Source organism: Temnothorax americanus, unplaced genomic scaffold (genome assembly GCF_048541705.1).
Source record: "Temnothorax americanus isolate GAGA-0224 unplaced genomic scaffold, ASM4854170v1 Scaffold23, whole genome shotgun sequence".
Classification (NCBI taxonomy): domain Eukaryota; kingdom Metazoa; phylum Arthropoda; class Insecta; order Hymenoptera; family Formicidae; genus Temnothorax; species Temnothorax americanus.
Genome location: NW_027509371.1, coordinates 469,232 through 496,097, shown reverse-complemented (window position 1 = coordinate 496,097; position 26,866 = coordinate 469,232). Strand labels below are relative to the sequence as shown.

Sequence of the window (26,866 nt, the reverse complement as noted above, 5' to 3'; positions counted from 1 at the left end):
TTATTTAATAGAAAATTTAGAAGTAAAATTATTAAACTCAATATATGTTACATTTTATTTTCAATTTAAATAAAACTTTTTTTTTCTGTCGATCTTTAGCTACTGATGAAAGTTCTTCCGGATCGGAACCTGTTTGTCCTACCTTTCATAAGAAGATAATAAAACAAAATGTGAAGAAAGTATATAACAAATCACCAGCAAATTATGATGGAAAAAATCAAACAAAGGATATTTTGAAAAAATCAGCAATATCTTCATCCATTCATGGACAATCTTCAGCTTCAACATCTTTTTCCATTAATGTACAGAATATTACTGCTGGAAAAAAAACAACAGAAAAGCTTAAAACATCAAAAGTCTTACCAAGCAAATGTCAGAAGACGGTAGATAAGGAAAATATCCCAACAAATTTATCAGGTCATGGCGATCAAAATAAAAAAAATAAAGATCAGCTTATTGATGAAAGCGAGGTTAACAACATTTTTACCTCCAAAAGTAATATATATTATATATATATATAATAATTGATTTAATTAGAATATAGAAAATTTGTATCAAGTATAATATTAAAATTTATTAATAATAATTGTTAATTACTATTTGCAGGTGATGCGATACTTTATCGTACGCTGATGAAATTAGTCACAGTTGTCAAGTCCCAAGGTGAGGAAATCCAGGAACTTCGATACACCATTGAGCGATCTCTAAAAACAGATGGTTGTCGAATCACAACCAACACTTTTGTAGAAAAATACGAATTTGAAAAAATATGTTCAGTCGATGATTTCCGAGCATTTGACAATCGTTTAAAGGACGATGAAGATTTTCGTAATGACTTCGTAAGTTTTGAACTTACAAAATGTATGTCTTCAGTCAATTTCATTTACATTTTTATTTCTCTGTTTTGCAGAGTGCTGCAATAGATTGCATTGCAGAATCAAAGATGAAGAAAACAATCAATGCAGTTCTAAAAAAATTTTTTGCACAGGAATTTGCCTTAAAATGTACTGCTGTGAGGGAATCCAAGAAAAAAGGAGAAAAGTTAATATTAAAAGAGACGCAGTTCTATGAACAACTATTTGGTATGTATTAATATTACTGTAAGTAAAATTAGGTTTTGAGTTTTACAGAATACATATTGTTTTAGAGTTTGTCAGAAGGATTCATTCATTCGAGGAAACCGTGACCGAAAAAATATATTACCAGAACCTCGCAATGTGTTTAAACAATTCGAAAGACTGGGATGGAGGACGCAAGATGCGTCAACGAAACGTCTAAAATAAACGGCGGAATATGCATCAGCGTACGATAAAGTATCGCATTACCTGCAAATAGTAATTAACGATTATTATTAATAAATTTTAATATTATACACGATACAAATTTTATATTCTAATTAAATCAATTATTATATATAATATATATTACTTTTGGAGGTAAAAACGTTGTTGACCTCGTTTTCATCAATAACATAAATTATAAGTCTAATATTTTTATTATTAAGTTATATAGTCGTATTATTAAGTCACTATAAGTCTACTTTACATAAATATTCGCTAATCGAGTCATTAATATGTATTAATAAATAAATTAAATTCTATTTAATTTTGTATTGATTTTATATAGGGTAAACTCGGATAAGATGACCATACAGGAAAGATGGCCAACCCATGTTCATTCGATGTTTCATGGCGAGCTAGATTGAAAGAACATAGGTTGGCCATCTTTCCTGTATGGCCATCTTACCCGAGTTTACCCTACATCCTCACACACACACACACACACCCAAAAAAGCGGGTATATTCCTGGGAATAATAGGGTCATCTTAGGGGAATATAAGGGATTTCATAAGGCAATTATCAAGGCCCTGACTATTTAGCCTCTAAGGGCCCTCAGTGAAAAAGCGTGACCGGCCTTAAAGGGTTCTTATTGGGCTTCCACATTAGGGCCTAAACAAAGTTAGGGAAAATTAACAGGGGCCTTATCAAAGCCCTAACGCAATTTCCACAATGGCCTCAATTACTATTATATTCTATTGGTCATGAAATAACTATTACATCGTGCGTATTATATTTCATTTGGAATAAAGATTTCTGTTTAATCTTGTACGTAATTTCTGTGTACACCCGGAATCGCTTGCGGAGATTAGAAACAAGGCCAACGTTCATTAATATGATTTAGCACAGATTACAAGAGAAGCATCGAGATCGATTGATCGAGAGAAAGAGAAACGGAGAGAGAGAGATATCGATTGAATATTTCGTAGCTCGTCGCGCGTGCACGTACTGTTAACCGTAATCATAGTGGCGACGGCGGCGCGGCCATGGATAAAATCAAAACATCCATCATACCTGTCACCGAGCGTAAATGCAAGCAGCGAGCGGCGCAACGACTCATTCCTCTCCACGATCGGGGCTTCGCTCGCGTCGCTCGAATGTAAATGGAGTCGTCGAGGCGAGATGCGAAGCGAGGAGCGAGGATCGAGAAGCGAAAGGACACCGAATCGGTGTTGAATCGCCCTTTGTGCAAAACAAGTCAGCCACCCACGGTAAAAAAAAAAGATCGAGGGAAAAACGTTATGTCGATATCGTCTTTTTATCTTTGCGAGCCCATGGTACACTCCAGGCCGATAAGCCGGAATCCGGAATGAATAGATAACGAGATATATAAAAATGACATTGGAGAGCGATCGGATAAGCGGGCGCGATGAGATGGGGGCGCAAATGGGGAATGAATGGACGTTAATTAAGAAACGAATTGACTTATCGAAAAATCCCTAATAGTCAATTAGTATGAGATAGAGACATGTGAAGGAAGACTCACGCATGTTTCATTAAACGTCGAAGAACATCACAGAATGATAATAATGATCTATAAAAATTAGGTTAATGAAAAGATAATGGCCAATTTTATCTCCTACTGAATATTAATTAGGAAGTAAAATACTAACATTTTTACACATATGCATGTTATATATGTCGGTTTGAAACTTATTCATTTCTTATTCTGCTCATGTACATTATATTACATAGTATCGATATTTTTTTACGTTAAATTATGCTAAATTAAAATTATTAATTTTAAGAAGAATATGGGATTTTATCTTGATATTGTACAGACTTATATACTTGCAAAGGCAATATTATATCAAAAAAATAAATACGATATTTTACGAGAGAAATTCAAGAACAGAAATTATCGGTTGAGCCGCATAATTGCAATTCGTTCTCTGATGCGAAAAAGACACTCGCGATAACTTCGTAGATCTTTCCGGCGTTCTCATATATGCATATCGTCGTCGATGTTGTCGTCGATGTCAGCGTCGTTCTCGTCGTTGTCGTGCACCGCTTCAAACAGCATCCCGCGCGATCTCCTCACTATTTCCGCGCAATCTCACGCCAGCTAACCAGATTGCGCGGGATCATACGTGAGCGCCGACCGGGACCTGATACCGTTTCCGTGGGATAACATCACCCGCGTGAAATTCATTCCGCGACGGCGGATTTATCTTGCGATTTTTCCGGCCCGCATGGATTCGTAGGCGGCACGAGAAATGGGGCCACCGCAGATCGGCCATTTCGCATTTCTGTCGTAGCATGTTCAACGCTCGTGTCGCTTAATCGAGATGACGCAACATGTAATTAAAAGACACGTTATATTATTCATCAATTTAGAAAAACAATTTTACATGTATATATCTATAAAGGACGTTAATATAACCGGCGTCATTTTAGAGATAAAGATAAAGTTTAGAATTATTATGTCAATATTTCATGTTGATCTACAGGAAGCAAAAATCCACGGCAAACGATCTATAACAAATATTCTTATCGACATCCTATTTTCTTGTGTAGTTATTCCTGTGTAGAAACCGCGGTAAATCTTTACCTGTGATAGAGAGATAACTGATGCCTCGAAAGAAACCGAGAAGAGTGCGCGTTATCATCGTTAATAACGAAGAAAGATTGGCTGGGATGCCGGAGTGTATGACGATGATGTTGTTTATAATGTCGGCGAGTTTCGGTGTAATGCAAGAGGTAATCATTATGTATCCAACGTATATAACGGTTCGCTTAGCCGGGCGCGAGTATATCAAGCGACGGGGAGTAGAGTGCAACCTTCGTGCTAGCGATTGGTCCAGATGTGTCGGCTACGAGTATTGATATGTGAGGTCCGATAGTAATCGATAAAGCAGTCAGGGGCATGCAAGATAGAATGCTCTCGCGGAGAGGGAAAGAGAGAGAGAGAGAGAGAGAGAGAGAGAGAGAAGAGAAGAAAAAAAAAAAGAAAGGAAGACATAACCATCATTTGGTTAGCATATATCAGAGCACCCTCTCTTATCATACTTTTACGTTTAATGCGCGCAAAGTCGGGATTCAGATGGAGAGAATCTACCCTCTTTTATTGCCTTGTCGGACAAAAGCCTATGAAAATTTATCACCGACGATGAAATTCAGAGGCCGTGCTCCCTATCGCGCCAATATCATAGCGATTCAGTCAAAATGAAACTATATTGGGACTATAATAATAAGTGAAACAAGACCGTTATAATATACATTCAATTAGAGAGAAAATTGTCATTTATGATCTGGATTGGATCTTGGTAGCCTAATAATAACTTAAAAGCTCTTTGTTGGAACAGTAAATTATTTTTCGCAATAAATTCTTTACAGTGATTTAATAAGAATGCTTACTAGCATCAAAATTTAAATCAATTATCGATTTAAGCATGTGAATTTACTGTTCCAACAAAGAGCTATGTTTTAAAGACCAACAAAAAATTGACGCGCCGTTTACTGAGTTTGAAAAAAGTGTACAAAAATTTACACGATATTATTATTATAGGCTACCAAGAACCAGTTTGGATCGTAAATGGCATTTTTCTCTTTAATTAAATGTATATTGAAACTGACATTGATTGACATGTAATACTTTTGTAGTCACACGATATTTTTTGTGTAACCATACTTGGTTATTGATACATGGAGTAAAAATAATTTTTGTAATAAATATCGATGTATAATATGTTTATTCTAATAAAGTAGTCAGTTTGAAAGTTATTTTATGAATATTATTTAGAAGAATCGTTTAAGATAAGAGCTGAGATAGAATCGCGTGTTCTTTCACAATCGGCACAATATCGATTTCGCATATCGTTCACCGCAATTTTGGCAAGAATTCAGCATAACGCGACGGAGTTGAGTGCCTGGCACAGGATTATCCGAGTGAGATTTCTTGGAAGACGAGACAAAATTCAAGTGTGAACGATTTCAGCCCGGCAAAATCCGCGGAACGAGAATTCACCTCGGATCTCTGCGATTGAAGAAATTCGTTCCGGAAAAGTTTCCAAAAGTAAAGTGCTCTAACGTCACAATTTTTTTAAAGCAGTCCATGAAATATTTATTAAAAATCCAAAATCTTATACATATACAACAACTATTTTTTAATATTGAAAACACGTCTATTCATCTTAACAAAAGTGTAAAAATCAATCAAACAAACTATACATTTGTTCTTCGCATCTCTGACTAATTATAATATCATTAGTGACTATTTTACAATATATGACTTTCTGCATAGAACACCATGGATCCTTTTACCACATTAACTATAATTTTTACGTCTCGACATTTATTATACTTTGCTTCTCGACTTTTTATTTCCTGTAAGTTGTAAGACATGTGCGTTTTCGATCGAAAATCCCATATAGGATTTTACAGTCGGTCCAATACTGAGTCAGTATAACTAATACTGGCCGATTGTAAAACCCTGTACGGGATTGTGCAATAATGTTGTACTGCGGCTTTGTTTGATTTATTACACTGAGGACAGCCTAATGTCAAGGTAAAACATTTGTTAAGTTGTCAATTTAACTTAACTAAATATTACGACACTAAACATCCTATTGCGGCTGTATGCCCGTTTTATTTAATTATTGATTTCAAACAAACTATGTTTTTTTATATAGAATAAATTGAAAAATACAGATATATCCATTTGAAAAAATAGGACAAACAATGTATGTGTACAATACAGCTAAACAATTCATAATAAAATAATTCGTAAAATATTTTTTGATAAAAAATCTGGTATATATTTAGTACATTAAAACCATTTATCGTATTAATAACACGAAGTTCATATGGTCTCTTCTCGACATTATGAGAATTAATCAGACGGATACATATATAATATATTATACATGTTCGTATACCGCAAACATTGAAGTTCAGTTCACAGTTTCTCCCGCGACATATTGTTGCAAATTCGTCGCATTTATCATACGCCACGCCAAGCTTATTAAACATACGTTGTTTAATAAGAGAGATACCAACGGGGGAATAGATCACGCCAGCCTCTAACCGCTCCTAATTCTCCGTCGCGCATACCCGAAACATTTGTATTTCAGTCGTTAATAACCAGGGCAGTTTTGTCTGGCCGACAAATGAAATAAACCCTCGATTTAGTCGCGGGATAATATATTAACGAGCTAACTCTTAGCTGTAAGTAATCATCATAGAATCATCATTTTATGACGCAACAGAAAAGTTCACGGTGAAAATGGATCTTCAATTTTCTTATCAAGAGCAAGAATTTACAGTACCAGTTATAAATAAATAGATATTATTCCGCAGATATAAAAAATATAAGTTTGTTACGCGAATAGCTTGCATGCGTCATCTCTCTGTCTTGTCTGTGAATTATGTGATTGAGGGACAACTCGTTCACATTCAATCACTATCAGTGTATCGCGGAATTAGAATATATGATAAAGAAGAGGCTTCACAGATTTGACGATATATATATTTTTTTCAAGGGGTTTAAAAAAATAAAATAAATAAAAAATGTGCTGTATATCATCAACGAATGTATGTCAGACGAATCTATGTGAACATTTTAATAAAAATTCATTTTTTTTTTTTTTTTTAATTGATCTTTATTGTGGCGTAACGCGTACTCTCCCAATGAGAAGTTGTAGGAAATTCATGGAAGTTTCGTAAACAAAAAATTCATACGCTAATTAAATTTCTCGGGTTTAAAATTGGATATTGATTCATTCTCCTCTTTTAATTGTTTCGATATTGCTTTTTATAAATTACGTTTCAATCAAAATTCAATTTAGTCTGCGTTTTTGTCAGACGCATTCAATTTTTCCTAACTCTTCCCCCATATTAATGGTGAGTAAGCAACTTTTGTCCGAACTGCTGCCGAAGAGCGGCAGCTAATCCCGACTTCTTTCGACCGCCGTTTTTGCCTTGAAAGTTGTGACGTTAGCGCGCGCTTGAAACGCCGACTTGGTTCGGCCACATTTCGAAAGTTTGCACCGCACGCTGGTTTCGTCCAGCTGGCGCCAGACGTATTAGAGCGAGCCAGAAATTAGAGGATTCCACCGAGGCTCGTATCACCGAAATGCTTTGCATTGCAGTGCCCGAAAATCGACGATCGAAAGACAAGATCACTGAGCTATGCATTATACGAGTCTCGTGATCGGACAAAAATGGTTATCGGAGAACCATGTCCTTATCGCGTGCGCGAATAAGATCCAATTCGTCGAAACTGCAAGTTTGCAAGTTGTCGTGAAAAAAACTAGCGTTATATATACCACTAAAATGCATTTCATTTCTCTCACAATTATATGTAAAAGTTAAAAGTTGATAAGTAAATAATAAATTCCAATAGTTAAATAAAAATGAAGGACAGCCAATTCTCAAGCAATAAAAAGTTGTTAGAAAATAAAATATGTTTACTAAATTAAATTAGTTATAAGTTAACGTTTCAGGCCATATTTCTGTTCGTTTCAGGCCTTCTTCAGAACCACATACATTGCACACATAAAATAAATGATAATTTACATTATATAAAGATAGAAATATATAAATTACTTATCTACTAAAAAGAAAAGATAACATGACATTAGGAGTTCACATTTGAAGCTATGGAATAAATAGTATAAAAAACAAATTTTCTCGTAGTTGTCTAAAGTGTCTGATCAGTGCAAAGTTTTGCGACTGACTGAGAGAATGTTCGTTTCACAAACATAAATAAATTTTTTCGCAATAAATTTCTTTACAGTTTTTAGATAATTAAATCGAGTCGATTTAATTCCGGGGAGGGAAAGGTTTTTAATTCTAACAATTACTGCATGTGTTTTAAGTCCGACAAATAATCGGCGCGCAGTTTGTTGGAAAAATTATATGTATATACATATATAAACATATATGTATACAGAAACTAATATAAGGCTGTCAAAGACCTAAGCTTGGATCGCATGGCTTTTGATTCTAATTGTTTGTATATCGTTACGATCCTATATTTCTCTTATTATTATAAATAAATTTCTAACTATAAAGTTAATTGTACACGACCTATTATGATGAAACACGGCAAAAAAGAAAAAATGTTTGACAAAATTATGCTGTAAAAATTGAATGCAAAATAAATGGAAGGCGATGGAGCAACATTCGTTTCGTTTTACTTGGTTCAACTTGATTACAAGCGAGCAACGACACTGATCTACTACAAAGTTGTATTCCCACAATTCTTGACAATCTAATCGAAATGTCATAATAGAGCGCCTGATGCAATTGCGGATATAGTTGGAGAACGCGCTCGGAAAAGTAATCTAAAATCAAAATGAGGCGTGCAATGTGTTTAATCGCGCGTTCTGGTAAATGGTAGAGGCAATCTATGCAACGACACGTGAAAACAACGTCTACCGCGGGCGTACTTTTTCCGCACCACCGTTGATTACTCAGGCGAATCACGCGTGCGGCACAATTTTTGCGCCGCGTCCCCCCTGCACCTTAATTGATAAAAGCCATTCCGCTTTAATCTGATTAAAGCAATTCCCGTTTGCGTCGAAGAAAAAATTCTCCTTTTTTTTTCATCGCCGAATCAAACGTTCGAAATGACACGGCGATGCAATTTTCGAGCAATTCCCAAGAGATATTAAAAAACCGGTTAAAAACCAGATTAAAAACCGGTCGCGCCATTATTCGTGCGTTTCATGCGTCAAACGTGCGTCGACGGTGCGACGCGATTTAGCTGTCTCCTATAATTAATTTAAATTCGTTGACGACATTCCGTTAACGACATTTATATCAATTTAAATGTGCACGCGCGCTCTTTCCCGTATTAATCAATTTCATCATATCCATCATCAGGGGTGTATGGCGTCTAAAAATTCCACGATATCACAAAATATTAAATTCATTTTCATTATCATTAGATCTTTTAATAAAGCACATCCTACCAAGATGTGCAATAAACTAGCAATTTAATAGCTGATAGATTTAATTGGATTTAATTTAGTGTCGTGCGCTAGAATCGTCTAATTTAAAATCGGATAAAAATCCCGTACAAACAAACTGACCCATAAAACTTGTTCTACGTTTCTAGACCAGAAAACAGCCACAGCAAAATAATACTGCATTGCGGTTGCACCCTTCAATTTCTGCGTATCGATCGTTTCCGGCAAACAATCCAATCTAACATGTACATGTCTTGTTTTCAAACAGTATCCATTCAGTCCTTTCAATTCTCAGACTTATTAAAATCCTCTCAATATCCGCTTTAATAAAAATGATAAATATTTCATAATCACAGTTGTTAACTTGATAATCAATTAAATAACCTACCTAATAATCAGTGATGTAAATAATGTTCCAATTAATCAATTAAATTAATTTAATTGTTTTAATCCTTCCAAAGGGAAAAAAAACATGCGCATTTCGCAAAAGCTGCAATAATAATTCACTGATGCGAGTGCATTATTTGAGTGTACTATTTGCGACATCATTGTATTGAAAAAAAAATATTGCATTTTATCAGAATTTTTCTCTTAAACATCGCTAGGTGGCCGTGAATTATATGACAGCCACCAGTCTCTCTCTCTTTCTCTCTTTCGCCTTCTCTCTCTCTCTCTCTCTCTCTCTCTCTGCTCTTTCCCTTTAATTGCGACACGTCTAACAGCTTATGGCGCACGGCGTATCCCGCAATTTCGTGGCATTATCCTGGTATGCGGGGGCAAGTGCTCCCGGTTCAATCAATGTCCGCCCGATGCATGGTCTCCTCCTATGCCCTCCGTCACTCTCTATCGCGCGCTATCTCTCTCCCGAGCTCGAGAAGATCTCCTTTCCTTCATCTCTGTCGATCTCTCGTGTCTCAGACGCGCAACGCGAGCTTCTTCCCGCTCGCGTGCTCCGTGCTCAGGGGCAACCATAGTCTCGCCGACCGAGATGCAAACCACTCAATTATAGTGTGGCCCCAGAGGCGCAAGGATCAAACCGGAGCAACTGGCATTGCCCTGGCACGGGATCCCACCCGGAAATACAGGGTGTCCTTGCGAAATCAATTCAGTTTAGCTTGATCAGAGTGGAAATGAGAAAAGAGAAGAGCGAGCGAGAAAAAAATGTATAATAAAAAATAATTATTTCTGATTCTTTTCGTTCTAAACAAAATAATCTTCCAAATAAATGCAGGATTCTAAGATGTTGCAATATATTTTGAAGCAAAAAGAGGACATTAAGAATTTGCAATTGTATGAGTATATGAGAAAAACTAAAAAGTACAAAATTCTAATCTCTAATCTTAATTTTCACGTTTCCTTAATCTGTTTAAAATTAATATTGCGAAAGAATTGGAGAGAGAGATATGTTTATATACATATACATCGTATTACTTTTAACAACATAGGTTTTTCGGATTTAAATACAACAGACATTCAGATAAGCAAATTCAGAGTCGACGCGCAAAAGGAGATAAATTGACATTTGTCCGTAAACATGACAGTCGCCATGAAAAAATGATCTCCGGTCCGAAAGAGGGAAAAAAAGGTATAGGAAGATCCAATTTGTCGAGGACATTTTGGACGGCTCTCAAATTCTATTTGACATCGTAGTCTAAGATGCCTGAGTCTGCACGATAGCGGCAAGGGCCTCCGGGCTGCCGCGCGGGAACAAATTAGAGGGACATCGTTACGCCGAGTGACGATAGTAGTCACCAACGAAGCGATTTCCGTCCTTAATCCAGGCCTCCGCGGACCTGCTTCCGACGACCCGTACGTAATGCACGTAGATGTCGTCGTCAATCTGGCCATTCAGGAAATTGACCCATCTCACCCGTTCCATCATCATCCGTGGCGAAGCTGGCGACAAATGCGAAGGGTCGGAATGGATTCTCCCTTTTTTTTTTTTCATCAGTGGCGTTTCGGAATGTGCCCCGATTGGTCCGAATTCGTCTCTTCCGAGCAGCAATCCCCGGATTCACGTGTTTAAAATCGCTTTTACAGTCGGCGAGGTTAAAACAAAATATGTAAATACACTTGCTTATTGCATTGTAACATATATCTATGACCATTTTTTAATCCGCAAATTCGTTTATAATTGGTTCAAATAAAAATTTATATGTCCACATAAAAATAAACGATGAAAGCGTTTTGTGACGTGAAATATTTTCAAATTTGTCTCCTCAAAACTCTCTTGGCTGCGAAAAATATCTTACTTTTGTCGCTCTAGACGAGAATGTAATAAAAAGGGGTATAGCCAAAAGAGGAAATTTTACGTAAATCTTCGCGAAATGCATCATTCCCGGATAAATCAGTGATCGATGCGTCCCCTTTTCGGTCCTCGATATCGTAACATAATTTAATACCTCGATAATTATATCCTTCGCAAGTAAGAAAACACTTAATTGCAGAGATGTTACACGGTGCACCGTTAGAAAACCGTATCGCAGACTCATCATAAATCGAATGCTTGAGTATTAACATTTATGACACACATCTATGAAAGATATAAGGTATTTATGCAAATTTATAAAGATATTCATGTTAATTTAGAATATCTAATATGTTTAAGAATATTTTTACAGAAGTGGTATTGCGTCATAGTTTGTCGACCATCTCGCGGAGAGAAAATCGGCGAAATACAGCATCTTTTAGTCGCTGAGCTTAAATAAAAATTGACCAGTCCTCAAGGATAACGTCGATGTACGGCGAAATATCCGAAATAAGAACAGCTCCGGACAGCAAGGTGGAAAACTATTCCGGTCTTCACCGATGCGTTTCAAATAGAACATCGCATTTCTGTCGGTGGACCGCAATCTGCGGAGCTGACAATCCTAATAATCTTCAGCGGTTTCAGCGAGCGCTCAAAATGGCAGCGTTCTCTCGTCGAAATAATCGGTTTCGAACGTCTGAAATAGAATGTCTTCAGCGACGAGCTTAACTGCAAGACGACCAGTCCACCTGGCCGCCTTCGAAATAGAACACCTCGAGGATGTCGAGTTTCTGTCGGGCGTCTACCATAAAAGAGAGACGACAATCCGGCGATCTCAGACATTTGAAATAGAACACCCTCCGTGTGTCGAGCGAAGGCGGCTTCTATCGCTACTCGAAAGCCGATGACTTCGTGCACTTCATGTCGTCGCGTCTTCCTTTCCGTCCTTCTGACGAAGTCCGGGCGGGATTGGAGTACCGGCGGGCGCTAACGTGGCGAAGACATGGCCAAGTGAACGAGAGTGCACGGCAAAAGGTGATCCCTTCGATGTCTAAAACGTCTCGCAGAGAAGATTTGTCGGCAGCCGGTTGTAGGCGACAAATCCTCCTCGCCCTGCGGAGCTAACAACCTCGTCTTGTCGGCTCTTCTCCTCGAAGACGTCGTCGACCCAGTTCCACGACGAGGAGTCTCGAGATCGATGCGCCTCGAGCAATCGAAGAAAGGAGGATACATTCCTCGTTTCCTTCTTTTTATTGCCGGATAATCAGACGGTGCGTCTTTAAAGAGCGATGACGTCGAGTGCGAACGGGGCGACGGCTTAAAACCCCTCGCAGAGAGTATCCTGTCATTAAACAAGTCGCACAGTTTTATATCGCAGTAAATTCGGGGCTCGGAGGTCATGTCGATGTTCCTCCGTTTGGCGAAGTCATTATTATTTTAGAGTGTTTTCTAGAGAGTAAATCTCGATATTTATACTCGATAAAGTTTTGTTATAATACAAAGTTTTGTACAAGGAGAGCTAAAATTCTCTCACTTAGGAATCTAAATGTATTAATTCAATTCCAGTTTATTACGCGTGTATGTCTAATCGAGAACGTAACTTGAGAGAATAAGTAACATAAATCCCAAATTTTGTAAAAACGATAGAAGTAAATAGCGAAGTACAAGCTATCTGTCTCTTACAATTACATATTTCATAATGGGTACAATTTTAATTGATGGTTGCACTAATTCTCAGTTTTCACTCACGGTAATCACTTTTCGATTTGCAGTGGGAACCATAAGATTCCGCTGCAGTGCAGTCTTCAACAATTTGTATGTCAAACATTATCGGAAGAAACGTTGTTGCAAAGAGCGAAAAAGAGCGATCGAAGTTACGATAACTTCGCGTTGTCGTTGCCGCTATTGGGGAACAATTTGATAGTGTCGCTTCATAAGGCGCACAAAAGAGGACGCGCCTTTTCAGCCAAATAGAAGAACAACAATGCGCTTTGAACGCCAGGAGAGGAGTGGGAGGTTACACGGATCGGATTTTTCTCCAATCACCGTAGAATTCTCGACCATTGTGCCGTCGAGCGATTTTCCGCCTGGCCGTGCTTGCTGTTTAATGAAAGAGTTTCCGCGTGGAAACGTAGAAAATCATAGACAGAAGAACCTCTTTAAGAGAAAGGGGAGAAAAAACTTTTCTTGGACCGAGAGCGAGAGGGACGGCGGGCTGAAAAGACAGTGATTCCTCAAAGTGTCACGAAGTGCCCTTTACGGAGACGCATCGGCGCCACGACAGCGATAACTTATAGACCCAGACTGATTGTTCTACTTATGCGAATGTAACTATCGTAAACTGAGATTAATTTCATCCTTTTAATTGACTTAATATGTAATTAATCAATTAATAGAAAAAATGAGATAAATAAAGGAATAGATGAGACTAGAACTAAAACAAATTAATACCTATATGTATACACGGAAAGAACGGTTTTGCTGAGGTATCTATATTAGCTAGATACAGATCTAAAAATAATTTTGTTGCACCATCAAAATAATGTATAGTAAGTCGCTGAAGTATGATGATAATACTGTAAACAATGTTGATATTTTAGCAATCAGTTTGTTTTCTACATAATTATTTTGATGGTCCAATAACAAAATTATTTTCAGATCTGTATCTAGCTAAATTTTTAGATGTACTTATATATAAGTGGCCCTTCTAAAATAAAGTACAATAATCTAATTTTGAATTGTTGTGAACATGATACAAATTAAGGCTATTCTGACTTTAACTTCGATCAGTAGTCATCAAAATAACATGGAAATAAAATAGATAACGTTAAATTATATTATTATTAAACTAATGCTAAAAATGCGCTATTATAATTTTGACGCTTATTAATATAATCTATTCAAACTAAAATTAAAATAAATGTGATTACCAATACGTTTATAATATTTTTGATAAAAGATCAGCAAAAGGATCTATAAATGAAAATTATTCTAATTTTAAAACGTATATCAGCAAATATATCAGTCATTAAAAATTTTCACACACAACCGGCGAAAGATCGTCCTTATCGACGGATTACGGTTGTAAAAACAAATTTGCGGATCTCCGGTATTTATACCGATGGCTGTAAGACGCAAAAAGGCTTTTCGCAAATAGCGCGCGGCGCGTTTCACCTTACGACACGCGCAATAAGCATTACAAATCACGCTGCCGACCGGGTGAGAAGCGCGCGCAAAGAGCAGGAATATTTACAATGGCTCGCGGTATTCATAACGCCCGCTCGACGTAACGACTCGCGAACGAGCTATCACGGTCATCTTGGCAATTACGACGGCCGTTCAATCGGCCGCCTATATAACCGCCTGACGTGCACTTGCGCTTCATCGATCACATGCCGGAGAGACCGAATGCGAGTCGGTGTTGAATTAACGATGCGTAGGTATGGGACGATGCGTTTACCTAGAATGCCGAGATGGTTCGTCCAAGGATCGTAACACACTGCGCACATAACTTTGTTATATACGTTCAAGTAAAATCATTCATATATGTAATATTTATATTTATATATATATATATATATATATATATATATATATACATATATATAATATTATATTCATATATATTACATTGCATGTATACAAGTATACATATATACATATATCTTTTTTTTTGTAAAATCCAGTTGTGTAAAGATTACGGTTCACTCTCACCAAGTATATTCGCCGCAATAACGAGATTAATGATATAATAATAGCATAATAACGATAATCAGCTGTGATGAGGAATATTCATAGTAGCAGAGGCAATTGTAATAATAATAACCATAGCGTAATACATCCGATGTACTGTAATCGATGATGAACGAGGCAGGTGGAAACAGGTGCGACTAGTCAGTGCTAGAGCGAGGAAGTCGAGCGTTCGTAGCTCGCTCGCTTGTAGAAATCGTTGTAATTATTATGTGTAAACGGCGTTCGCGCGCGCGCTCGGAACAGTTAAATTGGAACGCGAAGAAGATCGCGGACTTCCTGCTGGCTTCTCGCGCGCTAATCCATCTTGCCTGTCGTCGTACAATAACTATTATATCCACCGCAAAGTGGATCAGGCCAGGATCGAGCAATATTATTACTTTTTCCTCCTCTCTCTCTCTCTCTCTCTCTCTCTCTCTCTCTCTCTCTCTCTCTCTTTTCCTCCGTCTCGTCTCCGTCTCTCCCTTCTTCCGCCTCTCGACTTTCATAGACAGAGCCTACTTCTCACGAATGCACGGCCCACGTGCGTAATTAATTAGCAATGCAATCTGACTCCTTTTGCTCATAACGGAGTAATAGTTAAGTGTGTCGGATATTTCGAATCTCATCGATCGTTTTCCAATAAATATTCGTAAGCATGCAATTTTCTCTTTTGTAAAAATATTATTGAAACTCATCGTTCGCCGTAACCTTTCAATTTATAATTTTCAATATTTCAATGGCGAAATGTAAAAACAAAAAATTGTTTTTTAACATTAAAAATATTTATTTGATTAAAAAAGTTATACAAAAACAACTCAAATTTAATAAAAAGAGATTTATTCAAAATTGATATTGGCGAATGCGGTGTCGGTACCTTGCATATTTTCAAACGATTCGTTGCTATTCTTATTTTGATTAAATATTGGTGGCGATAAATCGATAGACGCGCGAGATAACTGTCGTTTTACTTTCGCGGTACAAACGTTGGAATTTTAAACGTTACCGAAGCCGAGAGAAAAAGAGAATTGGGCGCGTTCAGCAGACACAACTGTTGCACAACTGTTGAGTTCGTCTTATCATCACTCTGCGTTAATTAGTTGGTTCTAAAAGTAAGAGCCAATCACGTTCGACTGCTACTGAGCAGCTTGGTCTGCTGAACGCGACCAATGATTAATTTTCCCACCTGCCGGCTTTTCGATCGTCGTGAAATTAATTAACACAGATTTAGTAATTACCGCTCTCTCGCTATCCCACTAGCAGAGCTCAACATTTTGCGCTCGCACAACGTAACGATAGTCGCAATCGTTCGCGCGGACATACACTCTGCGTCAAATATCAAATACGCACTGTGCGCGATGCGGACGCGTTCTAATTAAGTCATGCCGAAGCATTGCGATGTGGTTAATCACGGCCGTGCGTATCGAGTTACCAATTTATGTCGAACTCGCCTCGTTTAAAGGATGCTTTAATTGGTAATTATCAGTATGTTACTAACGCAGTGATTCAAGTTCGAAATCATTATCGATCGAAATCGAAACCGCCGCAAGCGTATATCGAAAAGCTTATGGGCTTCAACAATAGCTCCGAAACATCACATTAACATGACTAAATTTCATTACATTAACGGAAATTTGAATTAATGTTCGATACGTATCTTAATCGCAAAAAAAATGTGAAGCTTCATTATCGGAGATTAACAGAGTTTTATCTCGTAAGTAGATTATATTATAGAGAAAAATTCGTAATTAACTAAAACACATTAAGAGCACAAGTTCCTTACTTAAGTCAAAAACAAAAGCTCTGGAAGAAATATAGATAGCTCTTTAAGTTAAAAATAATTAAAACTCCGTTTTTCACTTAATTTAACGTGAACGTTATATACTTTAAGATTTTTAATCCCATGCATAGCCAAGATACTTAATATCAAAAATGAGAAAGTTGCAGTGTGTGTGTGAGAGAGAGGAGAGGGAGGAAAGTAGTAAATCATATCTTTCCTCGACATTCTTCCGCAAGAATTTTCATCTCAGTTTCAAGAGAGGATACCGCCCCTTAATGTTTCGTAGTTAGAAATCACTTTGTATAATCACAGCTGAAGTTTCGAGCCACTTCCTGCAAAAACGCGACGGATGACGGATACGACGGTCCGGCCTCTTCCGCGGCGGAAATTGTCACGTATACGCGGACACGCAACATTGTAAAGTGCGATAATCCAGCCTTGTAGATTTAAGCGCTCGTTACCGCCACGATTCCTGACGCATAACAGTTTCTTTCCTACGTGGATACATACAACAGTGATAATGACAGTGGAATCGCGGCAAGACGAAGGAAACAAAGTATTATAAGAATAAGGCTTTTGCCCTCATCACCGCCCATTCGCCGATAGTGTGGCGTTTCTTGTAACCCGTGTAATAACCATGCAGTTCCTCCTCCTCCCGTAAAAATATGTGGCGTGCACAATATATTACGTATCCTGTTTCCAGATCATTTTTTAATGACAGATTCTTTATAGCCAATTTGAAATCAATCGCCGATGTCGACAGAGAAAAAAATCGAGATTTCAATCAGAGATTTTTAACTTGGAGAAATTAAAATTGTATTTCCCCAATCTCTATTGATTTCTTCACTTTTATTTCTTATTCGTATTTCGGTAAATAATGCAGAATAAAGCTGAGATTCGTCTTCAAGCATCATTTATCATGTTTGACATGCTTCCTCTAGTATCATTTATAATACCATTAATTTGTCGGGATCAAGTCGAGGTTCTTAACAATAAGTAGTCGAGAATGAATAAGCATCGCATATTTCTCCCCCGTGAGACTCGCGATACCTTGTTCATCGAAATCCATATAATGCTCCGAAGAAATTGATTGTTTCCAACGTTAACGATTCGCCGTTGACGCAACTATCAATTCCGCAAACCGCCAACCGTGTAATCTGCCGGCGTAACATATGGATGGGAAAGAATCTCGGTAACCATATTTCGCCCGCGGGCCTTCGTCGAGCGCGTCGTGGTATTCGCTCGTAATTCAACGGACATTCGCGAAAAAATGCACGGGTGATTGACGTATTTGGCTCAGGTCTGATTGTTACGAATCGCGAACGCTGGCATTCTTCGCCGCAGGTTGTCGCGGGCGGTCATGAATACTTTTAGCAGGCGGATCGTATGACGAATAAGAGGAATTTTGCGCGGGCTTTTTACAGGAAACTCGTAAGGAGACGCGCGTTTCAAGCTCTGGCCTCTCGAAATTCTGCCGAACGATCGTTTCTCGGCGCGATAAAATCGTTGCGCCGATAAAGGCTCTCAGGCGCGTTTGACTCCGAACTATAAATCTCAATGTTATCTATCACTTACTTACTCACCAACTATGTAGGTATAATTCTAAGTCAACACGCGAGATCATAATCCCGGAACAGCTCGTAACTCACCTGAAACAGAAAAGATAGAGGAGTCTTAGTATCGATACTTTGGACATGTAAAATAATACAAGAGAGCTAATGTAAAAGCAGAAACCGATGAATGGTCATAGTAACAGCGTGCCCGCTGTTACTATATGATTATTCCCACATAAAAGAAATATTTGCAGAAGGTGTTATATCGTTTCAGAAATTATTGAAATATAAGGCTCGTGTTCGCAAATCAGTGAGAGATTTTGTTGGCCCTTTATTCCCTCATTGATTTGCGAACACGAGCTTAATATTTCAATAATTGGATATCTGGCTAATGCGTTCTAGGAATCTGCCTTTCAAATTACACACTTTTAATTTTACTTATCTTTTTAGAGAATAAACAACATGGTAACCTTTGTGGTAGATGAAATTGTTTATTATTATTATTATTAATTTATTAATTTAGTGCTGAGGAAGACTGAAGTCGAGACGTTTATCGATCAACCAATTCTATGAATAAAATTTGATTAATATAACATCTTAATTTAACTCAATTAGTTTTTGTCATTCCAGAAATGTTCAAATGTGTTGCATTTGGTTTTGTAACGCAGTAGCATCGAGAGATACGCGATGCCAAGTAGAAAAGAGAAAGTGCCGACCGGCCAAGAGTAATTGTGGCACGCACGATTTTATCCGCATATGTATCTACCACCAAAGAGAGGTCATAAATTTATCACATAAATGCAAATAATTCGCGCGCAAACGCGAGATAGGAATCTTATGTTTATCTTCCAGCGTTATCGTAATTGCTATTACCGCCTCTTTTTCAATTTGCAATAATCCGTAGAAACATTTTACAGCAACACGTCATTCAAGAAACATTACAGCACAAAGTACGTGTTATCAATCATCATTATCATTATATATTAATCTGTTTATACACAGGCTATCCGATTTTATTTCGCCAAGTACATATTCTAATAAGTATCTATTTTACTTTTTTTCTTATTGTTTGTTCAATTTTTGTTTCTCAGATTTTTTCAACGACATATGGAGGATTCGGCAGCAGTTGCGTTAATAAACAAGGCGAAACAAGCCTATATAATGCGAACGCGGCGAGCTGAAAAATGTTCGATAAATTAAAGAGAAAAAAGTGATCGCGCGTGCCGATAGGAAGGCAATTTATTTGTTCTCTTGTGTTTAAAAAAAAAAGAGAACGTAAGTCGATGAGCCGATTGTCGATTACAGCCCGCTCGGTGCAGAGTGCTCGATTATCGCCCGAAGGCGACGGTATCGACGCCTACTTCCATTTTCCACGTCAGATTTCCTTCTCGGAGAGCGCCGTCGACAAAAGCGACGAGATGGGAAGGAACGCAAGAGGGGGAGGGAATACCGGAATACAAGCGATTTCAACCTTCGCTCTCTCGACGTTTCCTTTCCTACATTTTATCGCTTTTTTGTCCATATTCACTTGCTCACAGTTCTTTTCCTTACAGTTCTTCTCTCTCGTTTTCCTTGAGAGACCCGACACTTCGCGAAAGAGGTACATAATAATAGAAACACTATCTTTAGTTGGCACATGACGTCCGGTGGAAAAAGTCCCATTAATTACGAGTTTATTTCCCAGAAACTGAAGAAAGTGTTAGGTAAGTTACTTTTTACCGTATTTTCGTTACATTTTTAAAATAATTATTAAAAATAATCATTGTAAAGTTTGGGAGCTTCATGGCATAATTATTATTCCATGTGTAACCCACTATGTGGATGCGTGTGTGTGTGTGTGTGTGTGTGTGTGTGTGTGTGTGTGTGTGTGTGTGTGTGTGTGTGTGTGTGTGTGTGTGTGTGGGGGTGCGTGTGTGTGTGTGTGGGTGTGTGGGTGGGTGTGTGTGTGTGTGTGTGTGTGTGTGTGTGTGTGTGTGTGTGTGTGTGTGTGTGTGTGTGTGTGTGTGTGTGTGTGTGTGTGTGTGTGTGTGTGTGTGTGTGTGTGTGTGTGTGTGTGTGTGTGTGTGTGTATGCGTGTGTGTGTGTGTGTGTGTGTGTATGCGCGTGTGTGTGTGTGTGTATGCGTGCGTGTGTGTGTTGACGAGGTTGACGTGCGCACGCGCGCACACACACTTTGACGGTACTTCATATTTCTGATGTCTTTTTATATATGCTTTTAGGGAGTTCGTGTTCCAGAGCAAACTGCACTTCCCTAACTCTCTCTCGTTCACTCACGGACGTTCATAAGGAGAGCGTTGACTGACGATATTGTGGCGTTTATAAGCCTCAGCCCGGAGCGTGGACGCGGTCGCTTTAATGCACCATATGGGCCAGTCGCGCGTCGAACGACCTACAGAGACTTCCTTCTGTGCGTCGCGGCGATTGACGACCTAATTACGCCGCCCAGTGTTCATTTATGCGGACATCTGAATATTCATACACGCACCCGCGGCGTTCCCCCGAGTGCTCGGTCCCCGCCAATCGCAATAATGCGCCACTCGCGTAATTATTCGCATGGCGTGCAACGCTCCTAAACTCCTAAACATCGATAAAGCAAAAAGACGAACGGAAAGTTCCATTATCGTATATAGCTGAACTTTGTCGAAGCCCGGTACACAATGTTCCGCGATGCGTTTAAGAATCTGCCGATCGTTGGTCTAAATATGAATTAGATTAAAGTGTGACGGAAGCGACTGATCGGATGAACACCTCGTCGAGATACCATTACCGGTAAATTCACGGAGCGCGGGAATCGATGTCCGACCCATAAACCTCCTTGGCGATTTCACAGAGTAAATTACTTTATTAGCGCACGCTCGCGTCCTTTCTTTCTAGCCAATAGAGCAGTTTTTGCACGCGATCGATCGCCGCCGTCTCGCTCGCGCGCGGCTGGACAACTGCGGCTCATCGCCCTATGCCGTCTTTCCCGCGTTATCGGTCGGGAAACCGCCATTGTCAGAGCGGTGATTCCGGATACAGGAGCCGCTTGTTTCATAGACTGGTCCCCTGCACCCGATCAATCGATCAATACGTCAATATCCTGGGGCCGTTACCCGCATTAAAGCGCATAACTCGCCGATCGGCGAGCCGACGCCGACGGGATGAAGGCGAACTTTCTTGCCGAATTTCTTCCCGCAATCTCCGACATCCGCCATTTCGCTTCATCCTGCCCGGTATAACGCTCGTTTAACTCGCGCAGCACGCGGTCAAGGATAATGCGCCTCGAATTCTTCCCTCGCCGCCCATGTCCGCGCCACGCCGCGCTGCGCCGTGCGCCGGCCGAGATGCCGCTGGCCGTCATAAGTCCCGAAGAGCCGCCGTTTGTTCGGGGACGCGAGAGTTTTTCGCTTAATTTTTCACTTTCAGGACGCGAAGGACGCGCCAAGAAAAACGCGCACCCCCGGTGTCCGAGGAAACAGATGAAAAACGATTTGCCGCAGAACGAACGCCCGCGATGATAGACGAGTATTTTTTTTCTCGTTAATTGATTCCGAAAATGTCCGGCTGGCCTGGTAGCAGGTCGAATTAATTGCGGCGCGTGAGAACCGAATTCTTGCAACCGTAACTTTTATAATTTCAGTTTTAGGATCTGTTGACAAGGTTCTCAATTTTCGTTTCGAGAGTATAGAGCTACTCTAATTTAAGTACTTCAATAACGATACGATGTCTCAAATGATTAAATTTTGCTAAGATAAACTTTGCGGAAAAGCTAAGTTTTCTCTCATCTCTTCTCATTCCGAAGAATCAACAAAAATAATATTTTAGTAAATAATTATATATTAATAAAGAGGCTTAATTTTATTATTTGTTCTTATATTTTATTGCTTATTGCTTATTTTCATTTTTAAAACACCAATAAAAATTATTTTTCAATAAGTAATGTTTTAAAAAATATTATTTTTTAATTAACTATATCCACTTTATTGAAACTTGTATTTAAAATGTAATTAACAAAAATAATTCATCAAAATTAATGATCATCTGCCACTTTCGGAATCTATATTAAAAAAACTAAAAAATCATTATCTAGAAATCATCATTTAACTCTCAATCAATTTTAACTTTTAAAAGATACTTCTATAGATAATACATATAGATATAGACATATACATATAATAAAAGAAGTTTTACCTGAAAAATTATGTTTGTTGATTCAAAAGCAACTGATGCCCCAATTTTTAAACTGTCGACGTCATTTCGAAACACGATATACATATGTGTCACGATCGAACCGGCGCGCGTGCCAATGAGAGAACTTCTAGGTCAGGGGTCACGGTAGAATAATCTCTGGCAGTCTGGTTCAAATTAAAAAACTGTCGTCGTCGCCGTCGTCAGATTCACGATGCAGGCAGGCAGCCGGCGGAAATGAAACATTAATATTTTCGCGTTTATAAAAGCGCGCGCGCGGGGCGAGGCGACACTTGGCAACGCAACGCAATTAACGCGCGGCAAGTTTATAAAACGCATATTTACGCGGCGCGGAGACGCTGAATTCCGCCATGCCGGCGCGGCGGCACAGAAGAGAGCAACTCGCTCGTTATTATTTCCGTTCCAGCTTGCTCCTTTTACGTACGCGAGAGCGATTCGCGCTCCTTCATGCTGTTCAAGTACAGGCGAGAAACGAGCGAACGAACGCAACGTATTACCCTGCTCGACCCACATAACGACGCATCTGTGCTTCTCTGCCCCGATCTGCAGCGCAGACACAATTCGTGACCGTGTTCGCTTTATAATTCATGTCGTCGCAAATGTCTCTTTTAGCCGGATAAGAGCGTCACTTGTTTATTCATCGATTGGATTAAACATGCCACACTCGACGGCACGTTTCAGGATTGCTCGTTTAAAACAAGGTTAGCGGGTTGAAAATCAGAGAAAGTCTAAAAGTAGCTGTGCTCGACGAATAGTTTACGATCGAACAATCTCGAACAGTGGTACAAGCGTCAAATTCTACGTTTGTTTCTGGAAATGATAAAGAACGTTGTAAAACCGTTTGCCAATTATATAGCAACAGTGAAATTTTGTATCAATTACCAGGAGAAAATTCGACATTTTTACTCGTTGCATGCTTACGTTGAAGTGATACTGCGTTCACTGCTAAATATCAGTAAGATATTATATATATCGATCTCGTTGCACGTCGTAAATCCAAGGATAGTTTGTCCCTATTCCGATCCCTTCGCGACTACATTCTCGTTGTACATATCCGCTCTAACTCGCATACACCTCGCGCGGTTGCATCGCGACACGGATGGAATCCGAATTGCAACCTTCTCTCCCCTGAGTTCCATCCCGCGGAACTTTCTAACAGCCAATCCCTCGTAACGAAAATCTCTCTCGTAAAACTAATAGAGCAACTATTACGAAGTCCGACATCTCCATCTATCGCTCTTTCTTCCTCCCTCTCTCTTTCTCTATAATGCTCGTTCCGTCTCGTGTTCACGTTCCCCGACGTTGTGAAATTTAATCAGAGTATAATAACCGTGACGTTATCGAATGCCGAGCACGCAACGGCTGCTATATCGAAGTGAACGAATTTCAACTGAACCGAGGAGGTTTGCCGGGGTTGGTCAACGTTGTTGGCGAACGAACGCCTCATTTCGCGTTTCGCCGCGGGACTTTCTCGCGCATCGAATCCACAATGGAATTGGCTCAGGTAATTGAAACGCGGAGGTTATTCCTCCTGTTCTTCGCCCGCCGGTCAAAGGAGACGGTTAGTCCTCGTAGAAAGGATGTATTAATGACATTTTGTTTACGTTTTATTACGTCGCGGTTATTATCTTCCCTGTATACACACGGAACAGGTCTTTCCCCATCAGATTTATAAACACGCGAGACACAATTCCACTGCCGCACCAAAGTTCGAGATTGTTGAAAGTTAACCGCAAGCTAAAAAAAGAAAAAGAAAAAAAAAGAGAGAGAAAGATTCAAAGACCCGCACACCACACCGAGTTCGGCATCGAAAGGATAAAGTTCGAGTTGCTGCGTACGGCTTTTCGCTCTGGGGCGAGCGCGATGCCAACATTCGCGAGAGAAGCGTCAGTTTTACAACTCTCGAGAGAACCAAAAAAAACCGAAGCGAGAAGGTGGACAGATCATTAGCATTAACCCTATTCACTCCAACGTTTTTTCCGCCCTTTTATTCCTCCAACCATGCACTTTCGAGTCTCACGTGTTTTTCAAAATGTTAATAGCTTTGAAAAATTCTCCAAAAATTATTATAATATCTTTGTACCTTCGACTAAAAATCAATGTAAAGAAAATTTGGAAATCATTTATTTAAATATTTTTTTAAAACAATTATATGTTGACAAACACGCGTTACGACTCGTTTTACTTAAAAAATCATAACTCACGAACAAATTGACGAAGCTTAATGAACCAAAACGCAAATTAAAGCTAAAAGTAGTGCAAATGAGAAAAAAATATGAGATAATTTATTAATTAAATAGGAATACTTAATTTCGTCGCCGCAAATTTGGTAATTTTTAAATGGTACAGAAGGACTTTAAGGACTTAAAGAATGCTAGAAAAAGTATTTCTGAATAAAAAAAGGCGAATTCGAAGTGTGACAGATATTTTTTATGTAAAAAAATTAATTTTTTTTATAATCGTAGCTCCTCCCCACCTGTTCCACCTGCCTCTGAGCCATAATAGACCTCTGTGGAATGTTAAATTTTTTTTTAACGACAAAAATATTTTAAATGCGCTTAAATTATACACAAAAATATATTTTTATCGAAAAAAAATGCTCATTTTCCTTTCACACAACACTGACGTAATCCTCCAACCATGCACTTTCGTGTCCCACCGAGATTTTGATTGTTCGCCGTTTCGAGAGTAAATAAGCTAGGACTTTGAAATTTTTACCTAAGGTTCCCTGCCACAATAACTTTTTTCCGGCGTGGAAGAGATTCTCCCACGATCATTTGTTTTCCGGAACAAACGACTATTAGAAATTCGTGGGACACGAAAGGCATGGTTGGAGCGAATAGGGTTAATAAACGGCCGGCGTCGAACTTCGCGTCGTTTTAACGTCGAGGCGAGGACGGACGACGGACGCGCTTTTAGCGGAACGCTCTCCGTTGCGAAACCGGCCATTGTTTTGTCGAATGATTCTTCGGCAAGTCGCACTCGAAACCGCCGCGTCGCGCCGGCGACATTTGTATGCAACCTTGCGGTGGCTTAATGGCGACGGTGGTTTTGCGGCGTCGATTTATAGACCAAGCAAAAAGTTATCCGCGTAAAAAACAAGTCGCTCGGGAAAATGAAAAATGTAAAATCGCAAATTTAACTATCACGGCCAATCAGTACCGGAAACACGGAAGGAAATGAGAGTTCAAAATCCACGTATTCAAATCTAAAAATCAAACACCAAGAACTTACTTTATATGACGTAGTTTCAAGCAAACTACATTTATCTATATTTAACTCATTTTCACACATCACAGATACACATCGATAATTCTGGAGCTGGGCAGAACTGCAGAATTCATGAATTTATACTGTTTCTTATATATAGACACAACAATATATACATTAACATTGTGATTTTTAAATGAAGCTTGGACGGTACAAACTGCGATTCTCGCAAGAAAAGACAGCTTGCGCGCAGCTTCAATTGTGCGAAAAATAAAGGAGTCGGGATGCCGCCGCCGTCCTTAAAGTGCTCAATGACACAGAATAAATGGGACAAAGCTTTTAGAAGTCCCCAGGAGCGGGCTGTTTAATGGAGTTCTAATCTGGATACATGTTCTTTTATCAGGATCTCCTGATATTTCAGCGATTCCGTGCGACAATTCGATTGCCGCCGCCATCCCTCCGAGATAACATCTAAATGGAGTTCCATTTGTAGACGGAAACATAATCCGTGTAATCGTGTCGCTAATTAAATTCCGCCAGCTTTTTACGTTACATGTTTGCAAGCATCCACTGCTGACGTCCTTAATGAACGAATGCATTTAGGAGCTTGATTATATCGGATCCCGTTCCCCAGATAGAACAACTTGTATGATAAAAACTTATGTTAGACAAAATTTACGAGAGCTTCGTGTCTTTATTACAATGAGAACTATGTTACTATTATAGAAGGTATTACACACAAAAAGCAGCTGGCCTTAATTGTAATAACACTTTTGGAAAGAAATTGCCATTTAAGGTTTGGGTAGCTGAATCTTGGTAGCTTAATAATAATATTCTGTAAATTTTATATACTTTTCCCAAACTCAAAGACGCTCGTCACGGAATGTAGAGAGGTCCAGGTTCGAGCC

General features: G+C 39.0%; 2 protein-coding genes across 11 annotated transcripts in view; one reads left to right on the top strand and one right to left on the bottom strand.

Annotated features, from left to right (window-relative positions):
- The window catches only part of LOC143898290 (CCR4-NOT transcription complex subunit 6-like), a 379,988-nt gene that overhangs the window by 205,212 nt on the left and 147,910 nt on the right, over window positions 1-26,866 (bottom strand). Inside the window, exon 4 of one of the 10 annotated variants that reach the window (XM_077407666.1) lies at window positions 18,613-18,656. The exons of the other annotated variants lie outside the window; for them this stretch is intronic. Coding sequence (XP_077263792.1) covers window positions 18,628-18,656 — 29 coding nt within the window. The 3' untranslated portion in view covers window positions 18,613-18,627. Of the gene's footprint in view, window positions 1-18,612; window positions 18,657-26,866 lie in introns of those variants that run through there. 10 annotated transcript variants of the gene reach the window in all.
- LOC143898417 (uncharacterized) lies at window positions 71-1,429 on the top strand. Its single transcript, XM_077407878.1, has 4 exons — window positions 71-495; window positions 607-839; window positions 911-1,082; window positions 1,148-1,429. The coding sequence occupies exons 2-4, from the start codon at window positions 633-635 to the stop codon at window positions 1,276-1,278; spliced, it is 510 nt and encodes a 169-aa protein (XP_077264004.1). The 5' UTR covers window positions 71-495; window positions 607-632; the 3' UTR covers window positions 1,279-1,429.

Coding starts and splice junctions, on each gene's coding strand:
- LOC143898417 (XM_077407878.1), top strand. CDS start 633: ATGAAATTAGTCACAGTTGTCAAGTCCCAAGGTGAGGAAATCCAGGAA. Junction 840..910: donor AAGATTTTCGTAATGACTTC/GTAAGTTTTGAA, acceptor TCTGTTTTGCAG/AGTGCTGCAATAGATTGCAT. Junction 1,083..1,147: donor GTTCTATGAACAACTATTTG/GTATGTATTAAT, acceptor ATATTGTTTTAG/AGTTTGTCAGAAGGATTCAT.